Source organism: Callionymus lyra, chromosome 8 (genome assembly GCF_982586985.1).
Source record: "Callionymus lyra chromosome 8, fCalLyr1.hap1.1, whole genome shotgun sequence".
NCBI lineage: Eukaryota > Metazoa > Chordata > Actinopteri > Syngnathiformes > Callionymidae > Callionymus > Callionymus lyra.
In genome coordinates this window covers 27,914,885-27,934,516 of record NC_141825.1, presented here as the reverse complement: position 1 = coordinate 27,934,516, position 19,632 = coordinate 27,914,885, and the positions used below count along the sequence as shown (strand labels likewise).

Here is a 19,632-nt window from a genome sequence, read left to right as displayed (position 1 = left end):
GGGAATCACTTCCAGAAAACATTTGGCTGCAGCACAGGTGACGTCCAAGAGATGTTCCTCCGCACAGGTGTGGCCGTTACATGTACAGGTGTGAGGCGTGTTGAACGTTCTTGTGTAGGTGAGACACAAACATGTGTCCTTCAGTCCAGAGGATCCACAACCACATCATTTAATCACGACACTAATGGTGATCACGACTATACTGTCAAATGATTATTAAAACAATAAACAACTAACAACTGTTTCTATTTCTAAGTGCTCTTGTCGTAGAATCGTTTTTGTGTTGTTCATGTTGTGCTCGACAGTTGTGAGTCACACCCTTAAGTGACATGATTATTCTTTAATGTCTTGACTCACAACATCTTGTTTAGACTTGATTTTCAAACATCATTTAGACCAAAGACACAGTAATATTCAACCCTGCTGGTGGAAACTAAAGGTCGCACACAAAATAAATGAAGGTTAAACGTCTGCATCTGTTCAAAATCACAAATTAATTAAGGATCATCTATATTTTAATATGACATAATAAGAGAAAAGAAATATCTGAAGTTGACAATTTCCTCTGAATCCAATAGATCCATTGGATCAATAATCGAAACGTGATAATGAATCTCACGAGGGTGGCAGGAAAACAGCCTCCACTTGAGCCGCGTGTGAACTTTAAACCGTCGAGAATCGTTGCACGGTTTCAGGTCGGCGTGACCGAGGCGGCGATAAAGACTGCGGTGTTCAGACCACAGCAGCTTCTGCAGCTGCAGCAGGAAAATACTTTTGTTTCGTCTTCAGCTGCTTTGAAACATCTCCAGCGTTTGTTTACCAGAAGCCTTGAGAAAACTCAAGGACTGTTGGTTTTTATACGAGTAAAGAAAGTTCGACTTCAGGAGGTTTCTCCCACTTCCTGCCAACAGGAGGAAGTTAGATTCTATAATCCTTTATTGGTCTCGCACACGAGATCCGTCGTTATTAAACGAAGACACAGGTTTGAAATAAATCATCTTTAATACGTCACGTTTCCTGAGGCGACGCGTCTGTTTCCTGCACGTATCGTTTAACGACGCCGACGATGGTTGGAACTTCGGCCATTCCTCCTTTACCTGCGACAGAAACCAGGTTTGTGACTGAACTCGTGGTCACTTCCGTCTCGCTGGGAGGAAGTGGACCAGGATGTTCAAAGTGCTGAGAACAGCTGGTGATTGTGTTTCCTCTTGCGAGCGCGAACGCTTGCAAAAACTGTTGCCATTATTGTGAAGTCAAAGTCCATCTCCCGAGAATGGTCTTTAACTTTTCTTCTCTAAAGTGTTTATTTTCTGCTAAAAATGGTGGTTAGTAAATGCATTTCTAGACGCTTATAATCATAATAATATCCTTTTCTAAGTCAACATCTACAGTATATTTCTAGATAGTTCTAATGTTTCTCTTGAGCTGTTACTTGAAAATAAAACTCAGAGATGCTTGGATTCTAACCACCAAGGACTCATGATCACCGACCGTGATTTTCCCACGAGTCACAACAGAGCAGATGTTATTCTAGAAACAAGACACTTTGGCTTCTACTCGTTGTTTATCTCTGACCTTCGTACACCAGCAACGGTGGAGAGAAAAGTCTTCTTTGAGTTTCCTTCACCTTCATCTCCGCACGCCAGCTTCTTGGAGACGCAGGGGATCTCCACGTATCCGAAGGCCTTCAGCCGGGCCACGTGCTGGCCCGTGATTGGATGATCCCACATGGCCGTGTTCATGGCGGCGCAGAAGAGGAGGGGTCGCCGCGTGTCCCACGCTCGCACAACGCACGTCTGCCCGCGACACACACACACACACACACACACACACACACACACATCAACGCCCGTCACGTCCAGAGTGTTTCCTTCTCACCAGCAGGTTGTCGCAGAGGCCGTTGGCGACCTTCGCCAGCGTGTTGGCGTCCAAGGGGGCGATGACGAGCAGGTCCGCCCAGCGCCGCAGCTCGATGTGTAGAACCGGGTCCGAGATCCGAGTCCACATCTGCGGCAGAAACAAGCGTTGAAGTCAAACTTCATTTTCAGCCATCAATGATTCAGACGGAGTCCGAGAAACTCTATGGCGTTTTATTTGTCTATTTGTTGAGCGTGCCGTTATAAACGCTGAACACCTGAGAAAATTGTTTTGTACGTAAGTGACAGTGTGTTATTTTTACTCCAGCAAAAAATAAAGTGTTTTGAACAAACAAAAATCTCTTTTAAGTTCAATAAATCTCACTTTGCGCACCTACAATCAACTTCTACACAGAGCTTCATATTGTGCCAATGAACCAACCAATCAGAGAGGCCGGAGAAAGCTTGTCTCTGATTGGCTGTTTGGTTTCATGAACAACAGGCAGAAGCGAACAAACTATTGTTCGTTCGACATTTTTACTTGTTCTTGCTGAAGTGAACGCTTTAATGTTCAGAGACACTTGAATGCAACACTTTTACCGGCACGTTGTTGATCATGAAACCAAACAGCCAATCAGAAACAAGCTTTCTCCGGCCTCTGTGATTGGTTGGTTCATTGGCACGAATGAAACTGTGTAGAAGTTGATGGTAAAAAGAAAAGATGAAGTCGATACTCGTACAGCAGTCGAAGCTACACAAAGTGAGATTTATTGAACGTGAAATAGATTTTTTGTTTGTTTAAACCACTTTTACTGCAGTAAAAATGACATCAAACTGTCACTTTCGTGCAAAACATATTCTCAGGTGCTCAACGTTTATAACTACACGCTCGACAAATAGACACAAATAAAACGGCATTAAAAAGGATTTTCGTCTCAACTACATGTATAAGATCTAAAAGAGTCTCATTGACACCAACACTGACATCAGGTCACCGGGTTCATTTCCTCAAAGGTCGCATTTAAACTGAGACTCAGGGTGTCTCAATAAAAAGAGAAGTACATTTAGTTTTTATTCTCAAAGGAGTTTTCTCATCAATTATACAAGATAAAGCTTATTTTTAAAGAATACATAAAACCGCACCTTTTTCTCGTATTTTTAGAAACATCTAAGAAATATCCTAAATCGGCAGAAACATAAGAAAACAACGTCTAAATGAAGGAACTTCAACATTTCATAGTTAGAATTGAACGAGTGATGAAAGTGGAGTCAGGTAAAAGTGCATGGACTCAAGATTCGTCTGGAACCATCTGGACCCGCGTTCAGTGCAGACGCTGAAGCTCCGACGATCCTGTGACATTTGAATGTCAGAGTATAGAAGCGTGAGACAGAGAGCTCACCTCCCACTCGTCTTTGTCGCTGTAGATTTTGGCAGAAACCTGCGACGGGTCGTAAAAGTGCTTGGCATGTTCTGTCGTCACCACCCTCACGTCCACCTGACACACGGGAACATGGACTCAGACTCTCTTTCTGGTTACACAACACATCAGCCATTACACACATTATCACACGAGACACCTTTAGTTTCAGACTCAATGTTTTCAGTTATCGAGTAAAAACAAACAGTGTCACTTGAAGATCAAAAGTAATGACTGGAGTCTATGGTGTCATTTCTATATTGACAATTAGGGATCGTCTACATGTGTTATATTCACAACTAGCCTGAACCCGCTGCTTAAGTCAGTAAATCCACTCCCTACATATCTGTTATCCTTCTTTAAACATCTCAAAAAAAGGGGGGCCTCAGTGGACGTCCGTAAATCTTAAATCTCAACCAGGAATGAGGAGATACTGAGGGACCACATTCTTGAGTGGCATATTTATGGAAGCGTCCAACGTGATCTTGAGGGAAGAAAGATGGCAATAACACGTAAACAATCGTTTCTTTTGGCGCTCAAATGTTACATGTGATAGTTTGAGATCATTTTGGAAGAAATATGTTTGATGAGGTCTTTAAGCAAAGAATAAATCAATTGAAAGAATATGAAGATCGAAGGCGTTGAAGACATACAGTGAGTGCAACAGGAATTTGTTGGTTCTTTTTTGGTTTCGTGGCTATAACGATAATAAAAAGCAAAACTTGGAAACTATATTTTTCAATTGACTCGCCTACAACTGATCTTGTAGGGAGAAAACATAAAGGCCCAATCCCTATTTATTTTATCGTGTTTCTGGCTCCCCCTAGTGTACGACTTTCCTGTTTACAAATCAAGTTAAAGGCTCTTTGTGTGTAAGAATCTTCCTGGTCAGTTAAACAAGTCTGTAAGTAGTTTATAGGAAAACAATGTATCTGTACCACTGCTGTAGAGCAGTTTGAAGGTCACGTGATACTCACAGGTCGTCCAGGCAAAGTGTTCTAGAGAATCATGACCGTTTAAATGAAGCCATTATTACTGAAAACATGGAAAAATACTGCTGTCGAAACGTCTAATATTATTGCTTTAAGAATGATGGATACCTAGAAAGTAAGTAAGTAAGTAAGTAAATAAGTAATTTGTATTTATATAGCGCTTTTCCAGACCAGGGTCACAAAGTGCTTAAACAATCGAAACAATACTCAATAAAATGTTTACTTTAAAGATCAAGATAATACTGAGAACAACACAGGAGTCTCAGAAAATCAAAGAAAAGTCTGAAGAAATAAAAATGTCTTAAGATGTTTCTTAAAGGAGTCAGTAGATCATCAAGCGCAAAGAAAGAGGAAGATCGTTCCAAAGCTTAGGAGCTTATTAGCTTAAGTGAATGTAGAAAGTTCATGATGGAAGCTGACGTCATGTTGTTCAGATCAAGACGCCATCTTTCCTAGAAACGCATACAAGCTGAAGGCCAGAACTACTCTGCTGGAAATGTGTTCGTCGAGCAAAATATTAGCCTTTATTCAACATGATGGATCGCTCGGGGATTCCAGAAGCTCCAGGGAGAGAGAGGAGGAGCTCTTTATGGAGCTGCAACTTCCAAAAGGACATTCCAAGGAATGTCGCCATTCTAGGAGTAGAGACCGAACTAAGAGCCTGAAGACATTTGGCTCTCGCTCGTCCTGCTGGGAATATTCATCAAGATTCCAGCCATTTGTGAGCGTTCGTGTCAGTCCTGGCTCTCCTCGGCTCACCAAGACTCTGGACGTATGACAAGGTCGTCCATTAGGCCTCGTGTCAAAAAGTGTCAAAGTTTTGTTGATGGATTTTGAGTCCAACGTCTCCTGGTCTGTTGGAGCGAAGGTCTGAAAAGACGGAATAAATGCAACTTTCAACTGATGGCGAGTTCGTTAAGTTGTTTCCATGAAACCGACTCGGCCTCTGAGATGTTGCAAAAAAGGTGTGAAAGCTTATCTACGTTTTGGCGACTCTTGCTTCATACAGTGGTTTTTAAAAATAGTTTCACTTCCTTTCTGTCATCTCACCGCAATCTGCTAACGAAAGGTCTCTCGGATCGGATAACACGCTCTAGTTGTGAAACATCTTTACGTTTAACACGTTATTTCTCATAGAGGACAGTTTTTCAGATAAAATAGTAACTTCTATTTCTGCATTTTATTTTTTACCAAACTTACTGCGATGTGTATTAATGGTACTGATCATATATTTATAATTTACATTTATTTTGTAATTCATTTCTATTTTATTTATTTATGTATTTTTTTATACATCTTTTTTTCTATTTTATTACGTTTTTAATTTCATGTTCACGTTTCATATTGCACGCTTTAACTTTATCGTTATATTTTTAACATTAAAAGTTTCAATGTTTATTTTGTCATCAACCTCGTGTTGGACATGTTTTTGTTAATATGACATGTCAAGATTGTGTAACTGATAAGTCTTCGCACCTCCTGCCATTTACTTAAATTAAAATGTTATTATGAGTTAATCAAACACATCTGTTTTCTTCAGGAGCCTCATGAGTTTCAACGTCAGCAGGAGAACATGTTAAATAAAGTTATTTTATTGTCAAATATACATGTATTCAAACCGTTAATTCTCACGTTTCATGGTTAACTCAAGGACTATAGATGTTGCAGTACCAGGTATATTAGATAGAGTGACTTTATTAAAGAGATATTCTTCAAATTGTGTTTCGGTTCACAGCAGACGACAGAAGGAACAACACGTTTCATAAAACAGGAACAAAGTTCAATTATAAAGAACATAGATCAAAAGAAATGAGGCAAAGAAAAGGAAACTAAGATTATTACATATATACGTATATATAGACATAAGTATGACTATAATATTGGCAAATGATTTCTCTTGCGTTTACTGTACGTTTAATGAGTGCACGAATGCTCCTACCCAGGTGCAAAACAAATAGACTCAGGGACTCATTCATCCCTCGGGCTATTAAATTGTACAATTCTGAGTTCGGGGGCAGGAGTGGAGTGAAAGTATCTGGATGTTCTGTTCCATGTTAGTCTTTGTATCTTTGTCTTTGTTGTTTTTCTTTCCTTGACCTATGTCCTTTGTCTTTGTCTTTAGACTTAGATTGTGTCATCTTGTTCTTCCTCTTTATGTTCTTCTTATTTTATTTTTTATGTATTATTTTTTTTTTTACTGTTTATGAAAAATTGCTGGCTATTGGTAAAAAATAATTTCCCAAAGGAGACCTCCTGAGGGATCAATAAAGTTTTACCTTACCTTACCTTACTCAAGACAAATGTGACCTTTGACCTTTCCTCAGCTCTTTAGAAACGTGACTTTAGGAAGAGACGCTTCCTTTTGCTCCGCTTGCAGATTTGCGCCATCTAGCGGCCAGAGCCGATAAAACATACATTTCAACCAGATTTCTGAAATGTTTTTTAATTTTATAATCCTTTACTATTTAAATAAAACAAACGTATATCTTGAATTCAAAAAACAACTGCGAAAGTAAAATAATATAATAATGAATAATGAATTATAAAATAAACAATGTGCTAGTGAGAAAAAGGGTCATGAAAACCACGATTTAAAATGTTGAATAAATTAATATAGTGATCATTCGATCTATGTGTGGTCAGCTGTTGTTGTTGCAGATGTTTGACCATCTTTAAGTGACAATATTGAACAAAAGTGACTAAAAGTGTGTATCTATGTGTGGTCAGCTGTTGTTGTTACAGATGTTTGACCATCTTTAAATGACAATATTGAACAAATGTGACTAAAAGTGTGTATCTATGTGTGGTCAGCTGTTGTTGTTACAGATGTTTGACCATCTTTAAATGACAATATTGAACAAATGTGACTAAAAGTGTGTATCTATGTGTGGTCAGCTGTTGTTGTTACAGATGTTTGACCATCTTTAAATGACAATATTGAACAAATGTGACTAAAAGTGTGTATCTATGTGTGGTCAGCTGTTGTTGTTGCAGATGTTTGACCATCTTTAAATGACAATATTGAACAAATGTGACTAAAAGTGTGTATCTATGTGTGGTCAGCTGTTGTTGTTACAGATGTTTGACCATCTTTAAATGACAATATTGAACAAATGTGATTAAAAGTGTGTATCTATGTGTGGTCAGCTGTTGTTGTTACAGATGTTTGACCATCTTTAAATGACAATATTGAACAAAAGTGACTAAAAGTGTGTATCTATGTGTGGTCAGCTGTTGTTGTTGCAGATGTTTGACCATCTTTAAATGACAACATTGAACACATGTGACTAAAAGTGTGTATCTATGTGTGGTCAGCTGTTGTTGTTGCAGATGTTTGACCATCTTTAAATGACAATATTGAACAAATGTGACTAAAAGTGTGTATCTATGTGTGGTCAGCTGTTGTTGTTGCAGATGTTTGACCATCTTTAAATGACAATATTGAACAAAAGTGACTAAAAGTGTGTATCTATGTGTGGTCAGCTGTTGTTGTTGCAGATGTTTGGCCATCTTTTCAATGACAATATTGAACAAATGTGATTAAAAGTGTGTATCTATGTGTGGTCAGCTGTTGTTGTTGCAGATGTTTGACCATCTTTAAATGACAATATTGAACAAATGTGACTAAAAGTGTGTATCTATGTGTGGTCAGCTGTTGTTGTTGCAGATGTTTGACCATCTTTAAATGACAATATTGAACAAATATGACTAAAAGTGTGTATCTATGTGTGGTCAGCTGTTGTTGTTGCAGATGTTTGACCATCTTTAAATGACAATATTGAACAAAAGTGACTAAAAGTGTGTATCTATGTGTGGTCAGCTGTTGTTGTTGCAGATGTTTGACCATCTTTAAATGACAATATTGAACAAATGTGACTAAAAGTGTGTATCTATGTGTGGTCAGCTGTTGTTGTTGCAGATGTTTGACCATCTTTTCAATGACAATATTGAACAAAAGTGACTAAAAGTGTGTATCTATGTGTGGTCAGCTGTTGTTGTTGCAGATGTTTGACCATCTTTTCAATGACAATATTGAAAAAAAGTGACTAAAAGTGTGTATCTATGTGTGGTCAGCTGTTGTTGTTGCAGATGTTTGACCATCTTTAAATGACAATATTGAACAAAAGTGACTAAAAGTGTGTATCTATGTGTGGTCAGCTGTTGTTGTTGCAGATGTTTGACCATCTTTAAATGACAATATTGAACAAAAGTGACTAAAAGTGTGTATCTATGTGTGGTCAGCTGTTGTTGTTGCAGATGTTTGACCATCTTTTCAATGACAATATTGAACAAAAGTGACTAAAAGTGTGTATCTATGTGTGGTCAGCTGTTGTTGTTGCAGATGTTTGACCATCTTTAAATGACAATATTGAACAAAAGTGACTAAAAGTGTGTATCTATGTGTATATATTTCTCACCCCCGGCAGCTGCAGGAGCTCAGAGACCAGCTGCGGGAGTTTTATCGCAGCCACACTCCCAGAGACCCCCACGAGGACCTTAAAGGCGGGATCAGATGAAGATCCACTAGTGTTGACCTGCGAATCCATCCAGGAAATGGGTACGCATGCGCAATGGAGGCATTAGGGTTGTCATCACATTTCTTACGGAAGCCCAACAGGGACAAAATTGTCCGTACATAATACAAGAAGCTACCTTTTTGTTCTTAACAGTTAAGATACTAGTTTTAAAGGATGAATATTTTTCATAATGTGTCGTTAGTAAGATTAGTTTTGCATAAACAATGTCAATATGCAACAGTTTCGTGTTGTTTAGACGAGGAAACCAGTCAATTGATTCTCAAGTTATCATCACTCAGTCTTTACATTGTTTTTTCATTAGACTGATCTGAGCCGCTCTAGTAGAAGAACTCACATTTCTCCGATCCTTAAAACTCTTCACTAGTTTCTTTCAGGATCATTTTAAAATTCTGGTTCTTACTTTCAGATCTATTCATGGTCAGACCTTCCATCAGTGATCTGATCCAGACTTACACCCCAGCTCGGGCTCTGAGGTCTGTGGATCAGAATCTACTGATGGTTCCTGAACTTCCGGACCAGAGGAGAGAAATCCTTCCAGACTGTTGCTCCTTTGGAAGCTTTGGAACCATCTCTGTGTTTGATGATCTACTGACTCCTTCAAGAAACATCTGTGTTTGATGATCTACTGACTCCTTCAAGAAACATCTGTGTTTGATGATCTACTGACTCCTTCAAGAAACATCTGTGTTTGATGATCTACTGACTCCTTCAAGAAACATCTGTGTTTGATGATCTATTGACTCCTTCAAGAAACATCTCTGTTTGATGATCTACTGACTCCTTCAAGAAACATCTGTGTTTGATGATCTACTGACTCCTTCAAGAAACATCTCTGTGTTTGATGATCTACTGACTCCTTCAAGAAACATGTGTGTTTGATAATCTACTGACTCCTTCAAGAAACATCTGTGCTTGATGATCTACTGACTCCTTCAAGAAACATGTGTGTTTGATAATCTACTGACTCCTTCAAGAAACATCTGTGTTTGATGATCTACTGACTCCTTCAAGAAACATGTGTGTTTGATAATCTACTGACTCCTTCAAGAAACATCTGTGTTTGATGATCTACTGACTCCTTCAAGAAACATGTGTGTTTGATGATCTACTGACTCCTTCAAGAAACATCTGTGTTTGATGATCTACTGACTCCTTCAAGAAACATCTGTGTTTGATGATCTACTGACTCCTTCAAGAAACATCTGTGTTTGATGATCTACTGACTCCTTCAAGAAACATCAGTGTTTGATGATCTACTGACTCCTTCAAGAAACATCTGTGTTTGATGATTTACTGACTCCTTCAAGAAACATCAGTGTTTGATGATCTACTGACTCCTTCAAGAAACATCTGTGTTTGATGATCTACTGACTCCTTCAAGAAACATCTGTGTTTGATGATCTACTGACTCCTTCAAGAAACATCTGTGTTTGATGATCTACTGACTCCTTCAAGAAACATGTGTGTTTGATGATCTACTGACTCCTTCAAGAAACATCTGTGTTTGATGATCTACTGACTCCTTCAAGAAACATCTGTGTTTGATGATCTACTGACTCCTTCAAAAAACAGAGACATTTTTATTTGTTATTTCCCTGATTTTCTGAGAGTGTTTTTGACTCAGTGTTATGTTGATCTTTTAAAGTATATATTTTAAGTGTGTATTGTTATTGATTGTTAAAGTTCTTTGTGACCCTGGTCTGGAAACATATTTACAAATAACTATTACTAACTTACTTACTTATCTACACTTCCAAGAAACCAGCTGTTAAAATCAAAGAGTATTTATTCTGACAGGTGAGTCTAACACAAGTAGTGTAAACGATGCCATTCAAGCATTAGTTTCTGTTGTATTCAATCTTTTACTATTAATTGTTATCTACATTTATTATATGATATATTTTACCTATATCCTATAGCCTTGATAGGCCTTTGCACATCTGTAGATTCACAAATGTCTACTGTTGACACTCAGACAGCTACTCTGCAAGTGCAGGTCAGATAAGCATTTAAAATTATCTTTTGTAATTTAGCACTTAAATTTAGAATAAAATAATAATTTGAAATGACTTGTCGTTATTCCTCCAGAAAGAGCTGGATGATTGTCTGGCAGAGGAATGTCTGGGCCTTCCTGCTGAAGCTGCTGCCCTGCAACTTGAGCCTGGATAATGTATGGTAGTACGTGAGCGAAACCATTGTTTAACTTTACAATTCACTTTAAAATCGTCTAAATTGTTGAAGACACCATAACGAATCTCAAATGTCAATACTTCTTAGTCAAATTTGAATAGAATAGAAAGGCTTTATTCATCCCCAGAGGGGAAACACACTTTTTTGCTGTAAATTTGCTGTAGTTTTAGTGTTAGAATAGAATAGAAAGGCTTTATTCATCCCCAGAGGGGAAACACACTTTCACAACAGCGCAGTTGGAAGAAAATAAAGTGCAAGGAGAAAGAAATAGTACAAGAGATAATACAAAATAAAATAAAAACGATCTTAAAAATATACAAATTATTTACAAAATTAGAAATTGACACTATTAACAAAATAAAATAGAATAAAAAATAAAATAAAATAGAAATAAAAAACGGAAAAAAAATAAAATAAAAAGCACACAAGAAGAAAAACACGCTACGGATTAGCATCAGGATATTTAAAGTAGAGAGTTAAATATCCTGACACCAGTTGGGATGAAGGACCTTCTATAACGCTCCGTCCTACACTGGGGGGCCTGAGCCACTGAAGGAGCTGCTCCTCCACGGTCAGGTGCAGTGGGTGAAGAGCGTTGTCCCTGATGGAGGAGAGTCTGGAGAGTGTCCTCCTCTCTCCCACCTCCTCCACCGAGTCCAGCGAGCGGCCCAGGACAGAGCCGGCCCTCGTGACCAGCCTGTTCAGTCTCTTCCTGTCCCGGTCCGTGCTGCTGCTCCCCAGCAGACCACAGCGTAGTGGATAGCAGAGGCTACCACGGAGTCATAAAAGGTCCTTAAAAGTGGTCTGCACACTCCGAAGGACCTCAGTCTCCCCAGGAGGTGGAGGCGACTTCGGCCCTTCTTGTACACGGCGTTGATGTGTGTGGACCAGTTCAGTTTATTGTTGAGGTGAACACCCAGGTATTTGAAGCTGTCCACCAGCTCAATGTCCGAACCCTGGATGCTCACCGGTTGATATGGTGGGGACTTTTTCCTGAAGTCAATCACCATCTCCCTTGTCTTACCGGTGTTTAAGCAAAGGTAGTTGCTCTCACACCAGTCAACAAAGTCCTTGATGACTGACCTATACTCCAGCTCGCCCCCCCCAGACACGCAGCCCACAATGGCCGAGTCGTCAGAAAACTTCTGGAGGTGACAGAATACTTGAAACTTCATGTTTTGCATAGTGGGTCCGAAAGGACTACACTTTAATCTATGCTGTATGTCTTGATAAATATATATATATATATATATATATATATATATATATATATATATATATATATATATATATAATAAAATAACTTGAATTTGAAATAAATCTTACTAGATATACAAACGGATAAACAAGTTAAATGTTGAACTCTTTAGTCAATAATACCCCAAACCGTATACGCGGTATATACAAAACGTTAAAGTAATTTATTCCTTTAATAAATATGTAGAAGCTTTAATGAGCAAAAATGTGTTTCTCTGCCGAAACGAATCCCACTTCCGTAAATAGATTTTCCAACCAATCAAAGGCCGAGTACTACGGACGTGAGTCTCGAGAACGCGCACGCAGTCGTGTCAGGACGCGAACGCGCAGCGGCCGCTCGCACCAGCAGCACACAATACACACAGCTCGAGTCTGGAGCTGCTGCCGGTTGTTCCGTCGACGGTAAAACAGTTCATTACACGGACAGTCGGCGATGAGAAAGAAGACTCGCATCTCTGTTGGGACTGTCGGTCGGAGAACTATTTTACAACTATCACCCCCGAGCCTACGTGGTGGAGCCGCCGACGACAGAGACGAGGCCCTCTCAGGATCGGACGGTAACTAGCGTTAGCTGCTAGGAAGCTAAATGCTAATGGACATACTTTAACATAATATGAGAAAATACACGTTGTACAAAACATATCGTACAACTGAAGCCGTCGTTTATACGTTGATGCACATCCAGGATTTGCCATACAGACGTATTATTTTATCCAAAATTGCAGTTCACCAAAAAGCCATGATGATTTTTTCGGTTAGCCGTCTGCTAGCTTAGCATTGTGCTGTTGTTTAATACTTTAAAATGATTCGACACTACCTATAAGAATTGTCACATCACGAAACTGCCAAGTGACCTTGCTATACCATCATTAGTGATGTATAATTTAGACGAGTAGTCTGTGTCAAATTGAATCTATTGTTTAGTAGAGATAATAACCAGTTCATGGTCATAATGTTAACAAACATTTTCTGATTCCCTTCGTTGTTTCTTGCAGATGAGAAGGAGACTGACGGACAGAAGCTGGTAAAAGAAGGAAGAGGCAACATGAGGGCTCCCACGGTAAAAGCCACAGGTGTGTCTCTCTCTTCAGGTGTTCTTTCTATTTACGATTTGAATCTTGAAATGACGTGTGCGATGAATCTGTAGAGGGCTTGTCTCTGCTCGGAGCCTATGAAGACAGCGATGAAGAGGATGCCGGGGTGTCACAGCGTGAGCCTGCGACTTCCAAACATAATCCATCGGCAGATATTGACAGCACTTTGGCAAACTTCATGGCAGTGAGTATTCTTTGTCATTTTGGATTTTCATGATTCAAGGCCATCCAAATAAAAACATTTTCACTATTCTAAACGGTTCATAATAAACTTTTAAAGCCGTGTTGTAATTGATTCACTTGAGTTAAAAAAAATAATGTTTTATAAAAGCATGTAAATGCGATGGTGGTTACGTGAAAAAAACAGTGTTCCTGGCATCACTACTGCGGCGTTTGCGTCTTCATTTTGATGAGGAAATTATTCTTTATAAGGAACTTGGTCATTAATAAAGAGAACATTTGTTAGTAGATACTGATTTTTCTGGAAATTTTGGACAAAAATAACAATAAAACTCATACAATTATTCAGATTAAAATAATTTTGTCTTTTGATATTTATAATTCATGTATTCCTTACATTCAATTGAATAACAATTTAGATTAAATTAAGCCTTGAATATCTTGGAATAAATGGATGGGATGTATCCTTTAAATATAATGTCTATTTTCTTTGTAAGGAAATTGATGCCATCACGACTCAGCCAAGCTCTGATGATACTCCTGCCCCGTCGGTGGCAGCAACAAGCCAAGCTAAATCTACAACTAATGCCCAGCAGTCTGGCCAAGGAAAGAACGCAGAGTACAATACTCAGTGCTCAATAGCTGGAGGTAACTGTTTGGTAATTCTGTCCTTGAGATTCCCTCAAATGGCCCTTTTTTTGCTTATTGTGCGACTTTTGTTTCTCCAGTGGGTGTAGAGATGGGAGACTGGCAGGAGGTCTGGGATGATAACTCTGGCTGCTTCTACTACTGGAACACTCAGACCAATGAGGTGTCGTGGGAGCTTCCAATATATCTTGCCGACCAGATGCAAACCCTCAACCAGTATTCTACCAAGTAAGAGATGGCGGCAATTTAGTTTATTTCTTTTTTCTTTTATGTCATCTAATGTATGTTTAAATTGTTGTAGCAATACAAGCTCAAATGGCAATGGAACAGCCCATGCAGCTTATTATACAGCCGACAATGATGCGTCCACGGCAGCACCAGAGTCTGTTAAAGAGACAAAGGTTAAGGTAGGTGTTATGCTTGAAATGTTTACTTTGTCTGGAGTTTGCTGCCCTCCATCTAAAATAATAACTATTTTAACAGGAAGTACAGGAGAGTGTTGTTGGTCTCACAAGCGAGGAAGAGGAGCACAAAGGCGTTGCTGCTTCTCTTCTCGGGCCTCTCATCCCCACAGAAGTAAAAGCTGCTGAGGAGAAATGGAGGAAGAGATTGCTTAAAACCGCAACGGACACAGAGAGTGGCGTGGACTCTGAAGGGGAAGGAGTCCGATCGGTAGGGTCACCATCTACTCCTTTGAGAGATACTGAACCTACTGCAGCAGCTGACAAAGAGTCAGATACCAAGAAAAAAACAGAAGATGGTGGCTCAAATGGCGAGGAGGAGGCTGAGGAGGACACGGTGGATCTAGAGATCGCTCTGGAACGGAAAAAGGTAAAAAAAAGTGTTTTTTAGGATAATATTTGCCTTATTAAGTTATATGTTGTCATTCAATGTGTCTTTTGACCTGCTAACTACCAGGCAGAGCTGCGTGCACTGGAAGACAGTGATGGAAGTGCAGGTGAGTCTAGTCCTGCCTCGGAGACGAGTCAAGATGCCTCTGGCCCGAAGAAGAAAGCTTGGAAAACGGCCTTCGTCACAGCACCCAGTCCGGAGTCTGCCAGTCGAGGCTCTGACGTTCAAGAAAACACAGAAATCTGTGAGTTGAAAGTGGGGAAAAAGACGGTTTAAAAACTGTGACTAAAATTAATCCTTGCTCCCACAGCTGTCGCAAAAGTCCCCGAACCTGTTGCTGAAGAAGACTTGCCTGGACAGGATTCGAAACCTACAAAAGAAATAGAAACACCCGAGCTTAAGGTGATGCAAGTTCTACAGTAACCAAGCACTTGTGTTAGTGAATTAACTAACCATGATTACATTTAAGTTTCAGATTGGAGAGCTGGCAAACACGGTGACTAGTAAAATGGAATTCCTAGGCATAGACCGGAAGACCATCTCAAACTTTCAGCTGCTGCTTCTACAAACAGAGGTAATACAATCACCACACTCTATTATACATTATCTTTAGAAATGTATTATTACTTGTGTCAACCAAAGTGAATTTTTGTGTCCCTAATCGTTTCCGCTCCTCTTTCCTCAGACTCGGATTTCTGACTGGAGGGAAGGCGCTCTGAATGGGATTTACCTTCGCCGTCGACTACAAGAAGCCGCTGAACACATAAAATATTACGAACTTAACGCCATTCCCAAAGGCTGGTCCTGCCACTGGGACAGGTACGCGCTACTTACCTTTCTCATCTCTAAACCCCCTCGTCCCCCCAAAAAGTCTTACCGCGCGACTACCCAACTTTCATTGATGACGTTGAAGACTGTGTAAAAAATGACTCGGGGAGTTTACAAACCAGTGGAACAAAAATCAAACCAGCAGCACACTCTTCATGTTTCTGTGATGCAATCCCACCATATCTTCTAAGGGATCCTCCTGAACCACCACTAGGAGAACCTCAGACCCAGTATTACAGACTCCTCTATGAGGGCATTTGTTGGTGGATTCCGAGTCCAGTATCTGGGTGGGAGGTATCATAGGAAGGCTGGTTGTTTGGGCGAGCGTTGCACTTTTCAGGACAACAGCACCCCCAATGAAATGCTGACAGAGCGGTGCCCCGGAGCGGCGAGTGTCACGCATTAAAGGTGAAGATGGAGCAATGACGGGAATCCAGCAGGTCAGACCAACTCTATTTCATGTTTTCCTGTTTTTTTTACATTTTGTTGATCTGTCTTAAACGATGTGCTCACTATTCTCTGAACTGTGGTGGTTGTTGTATGATGGTGTTTCCTCCCTGACGCAGTCAGGAAGAGAACAGGTTGTCTCAAATCCGATCAAAAGCAAATTGTGGTGTGAACTGATGAAAGCTACCTTCAGTACCTAAAGATTGTTAATGCTTGTCAAAGCAAGGTGGGTTCTGCTATCCACACCAGTTACAAATTCTGTACCTGGACCATTTGTGTAGGATCGTAGTAACCGTTCACGCCAACACACCAACACTCCTCTCAGGCCACACAGCCCTGGACCAATCCCTCACAGGGCATTATGGAAGTCGACCAGTCACGGGCCAGTGTTTCTAAGACTGCGTGTTCTATCTCTCTTGTCCAACTCTAGAGAGCACAGGCGGTACTTTTACGTCAACGATCGGACCGGTGCTTCCAAGTGGGAATTCCCGAGTGAGGAAGACTCGAAAGACGCGCAGGCTCAAGGACCCGCCAAATCCTCGACCTCTGCGGGTGAGTTTATTCAGATTTAGATTTTAAAGTTTATTTAAAATGAGGATGTGGAGTTCCATTAAAAAGATGCTGCACCAGATTTAGCACAAGATGCTACTTTCCATCTGTAGTCCTCAACAAAGATGCAGACAGTTTACATAATACATCACATACAAATAAAGCAAAAACACTAATGTAGAAAAACACAGTACAATCTAATAATGTCAATGATGGCCAAATACCCGTGTACTACTATTAGTGCGAGCAGTACTGGTGGCCTAGAAGCCAGTCTTTGACAGCCCTTGAGAAGAGATGAAACTGCTTTGTTCCTTAAATTGTCTGAGAGTCCGTTCAATTCTTTGATGCCTTTGTATGAAAAGGCTGATTGAGGGAACGCAGAATTTCTTTTGGGAACATTGCAGTCGCCCCTGGACACTGACCTGATTGTTGTAGTATCTGTATAAAAAACAGCGCAATATTTGAGACATTGTGATTTAATAGTATGTAAGTTTCTTTAATGACCAGTAATAAGAAAAATCCATGTGTGTGTCATTTGTGTTTGTTTGATAGTCTGTCGTTGACTCTGACATACACAAATAGTTTGTGTCTATTGAACCCAAATCAAAGGCTTTGACTCAAACTTGGCACCTGCTCATGTCACTTCATACCTGGTCGAGTCAATTGAAAAACAACCTACGCTCGTCTGAACCTTCTTTAGTTTGTCTTCTTTGTGCGTCTGTGAAATGAAAAGGCCAATAAAAATGAACTTGTTTCCAGACTCCACCAGAACTCCTGCCCCCCCACCCATGCCTCCTCAGCCCAGCACAGCATCCAACTGGTCACCGATTCAACCTCCTCCACCTGAGAGTCCGCCGCCGCCTCCCCCTCCCCCGCCCGCCTCCCCTCCTCCACCCCCTCCGCCTCCCGACGGCGAGGATAAGATCATGGAAGTGGAGATGGAGATGGACGACGATGATGATTTCGAGCCTCCGGCTCCCGGCACGGAAGGAGACGGCGGCGACTCCCCCGGACTGACCGTGAACGTAAGCGAGCGGTTTGTGCGTCTTCGCCGGGACACGGTCTTAATTCCCACGTTTGTCTCTCAGATCGTGGACTCGATGGGTCCCCTCGGGAAGGGTCAGAAGCGCAAGGCGGGCCAGATGAGTAAATCCATAACTATCGGCAGCAGTCCTATCCTCTACACTCAGGCTGTGGCTGGTGCAGGTGAGCTCGACCTCAGTATCATCTCTCGATGCTGATGTAACTTCACCCACATAACCACATATCTTGTTCTTATTTTTTTTATGAATAATTGCTGTATTGCTGTGGCTAATTGGAAAAAAAAACAATTTCAATAAAGTTCTACCTAACCTAACCTATAAGGTTCCACGATAAGACCAGGCTGGTGTCGTCTCCACTCAGTTCAGCTTCATGCTTTGCCGTGTAAACAAACTTGTGAACCGTCATGAATGTACATTAATGTGACGAGTAGAATATGTTCATGAGGATTTGAAAGAAGTAAAATCTAAAAACACGGCAACAAAAGTACAAGTAGTGCATGAGGTAGATGTGGATGAACTGTTGAGGAGTCTGATGTCGGTTTGAAAGAAGGAATGGAAGAAGGATTGGTCTGATACTGTAGCATAATGTCACATAATGTTGTGACTATGACACAAATGTTTGTAATCAGATCAAACTTTAATATTCTTTCAGTCGTATCAGAATCTGTGATTAAAGTTCACTCCCTCACTATCACCAACTTATTTTTATGCACAAAACTAGGCTCCAAAGTATCAGCAGATCACTTTCAAAGTCGTTTACATTTATCATTTTAGCTAGAAAAAACATTTTTGGACACATTTTTGAAGGTTAGGAATCAGTGTCTTATCACCTTAATCCTGAGCCGCACGACGACTGATTTCTCTCTTCTTTCTTTAAAGCTCCGGTGATGGCAGCGGCGTACTGGGGTATATCTGCGGTTGCTGCTCCGATGGTGCCCTGTGACCCTCCTCTCCCTCCCATGCCAGCACCCCCTCCACAGCCGCCCCTGCCCCCCCCACAACCTCCCTCCGAACCCCCCCCTCACAAGTCCCTGACCTCGGATAAGACCAAAAAAAGCAAGAAAGACAAGGTGAGTGTTGAGAGTGAAGTGTCGGCTGGAGACGAAGGTTCTGACACCACAGTGTTTGTCCTTCAGAAGGGAAAGACCAAGATGCCTTCGCTGGTGAAGAAGTGGCAGAGCATCCAGAAGGAGCTGGAGGAGGAGGAGAAGAGCAGCTCCAGCGACGAGGACCGGGATCTGCTCAACAAGAAGAGCATCGAGGACTGGAGGGTCCAGCAGCTCATGACGTAGGTTTCTTCTCGTCGTCTCCAAACATGTCATGTTGTTTCTTCTGAAACCCTGGTCCCTCTCTGTGCTCCTGCAGAGGGAAAGCATCAAAGAACGCTAACTTCGAGGCTCTGCCCGACGACTGGAGGGACCGGCTGAAGAAGAGGAAGACGAAAACGTAACGGCAGCATCTGCACTCACTCTAGTCCCCGTGCGTCGACTCAGCCAGTCGTCGTGGTTCTTGGACGACGTGCCAAAACAACACGCCGGCGCGAGTCCGTTTTAACGAATGATTCTTTTTTTACAACTCTGTACATAAAGTGTTCAGTTAACTATGCCAAGCTTTTGAAGGGAAGATTTTTTTGGAATGTGTATAATTTTGTAAAAAACTATTAAACTTTTCTTTTGTCAAAGTTTTCATATTTTCCTACTGATTATTTTCATCTTCGTGAACTTAGTTAATCAACTTTAA

General features: G+C 40.8%; 2 protein-coding genes across 4 annotated transcripts in view; one reads left to right on the top strand and one right to left on the bottom strand.

Moving 5' to 3' along the window:
- The window catches only part of ppcdc (phosphopantothenoylcysteine decarboxylase), a 10,765-nt gene extending 1,949 nt beyond the window's left edge, over nucleotides 1–8,816 (bottom strand). For both annotated transcript variants that reach the window (XR_015712127.1, XM_087798246.1), the window contains exons 1-5: nucleotides 8,685–8,816; nucleotides 3,257–3,352; nucleotides 1,879–2,007; nucleotides 1,628–1,796; nucleotides 1–1,097 (exon numbers count right to left, since the gene is read on the bottom strand). The exon at nucleotides 1–1,097 is cut by the window's left edge. Coding sequence is in view for 1 of the 2 variants with exons in the window: in XM_087798246.1 (XP_087654372.1) it covers nucleotides 1,009–1,097; nucleotides 1,628–1,796; nucleotides 1,879–2,007; nucleotides 3,257–3,352; nucleotides 8,685–8,813 (612 nt within the window). In the remaining variant the exon portion in view is untranslated. The remainder of the gene's footprint in view (nucleotides 1,098–1,627; nucleotides 1,797–1,878; nucleotides 2,008–3,256; nucleotides 3,353–8,684) is intronic.
- A 3,766-nt stretch (nucleotides 8,817–12,582) lies between these two features.
- Nucleotides 12,583–19,578, top strand: fnbp4 (formin binding protein 4). 2 transcript variants are annotated; one of them, XM_087797145.1, is made up of 17 exons: nucleotides 12,583–12,808; nucleotides 13,247–13,324; nucleotides 13,399–13,529; nucleotides 14,023–14,173; nucleotides 14,254–14,401; nucleotides 14,475–14,580; nucleotides 14,657–15,004; nucleotides 15,092–15,269; nucleotides 15,336–15,427; nucleotides 15,501–15,599; nucleotides 15,711–15,844; nucleotides 16,731–16,852; nucleotides 17,609–17,874; nucleotides 17,938–18,055; nucleotides 18,772–18,962; nucleotides 19,029–19,180; nucleotides 19,258–19,578. In XM_087797145.1, exons 1-17 carry the CDS (start codon nucleotides 12,685–12,687, stop codon nucleotides 19,340–19,342), a joined length of 2,523 nt encoding a protein of 840 aa, XP_087653271.1. In that variant the 5' UTR covers nucleotides 12,583–12,684; the 3' UTR covers nucleotides 19,343–19,578. The 2 variants fall into 2 exon arrangements, with proteins under 2 accessions (XP_087653271.1, XP_087653270.1); XM_087797144.1 differs by having other exon boundaries at nucleotides 15,495–15,599.
- Nucleotides 19,579–19,632: the final 54 nt, after the last annotated feature.

Excerpts from the sequence above, each read along its gene's own strand:
- fnbp4 (XM_087797144.1), top strand. The coding sequence starts at position 12,685 with ATGAGAAAGAAGACTCGCATCTCTGTTGGGACTGTCGGTCGGAGAACT. Across the intron at positions 15,845-16,730 it reads TGGTCCTGCCACTGGGACAG|AGAGCACAGGCGGTACTTTT; the intron begins GTACGCGCTACT and ends GTCCAACTCTAG. Across the intron at positions 18,056-18,771 it reads TCAGGCTGTGGCTGGTGCAG|CTCCGGTGATGGCAGCGGCG; the intron begins GTGAGCTCGACC and ends CTTTCTTTAAAG.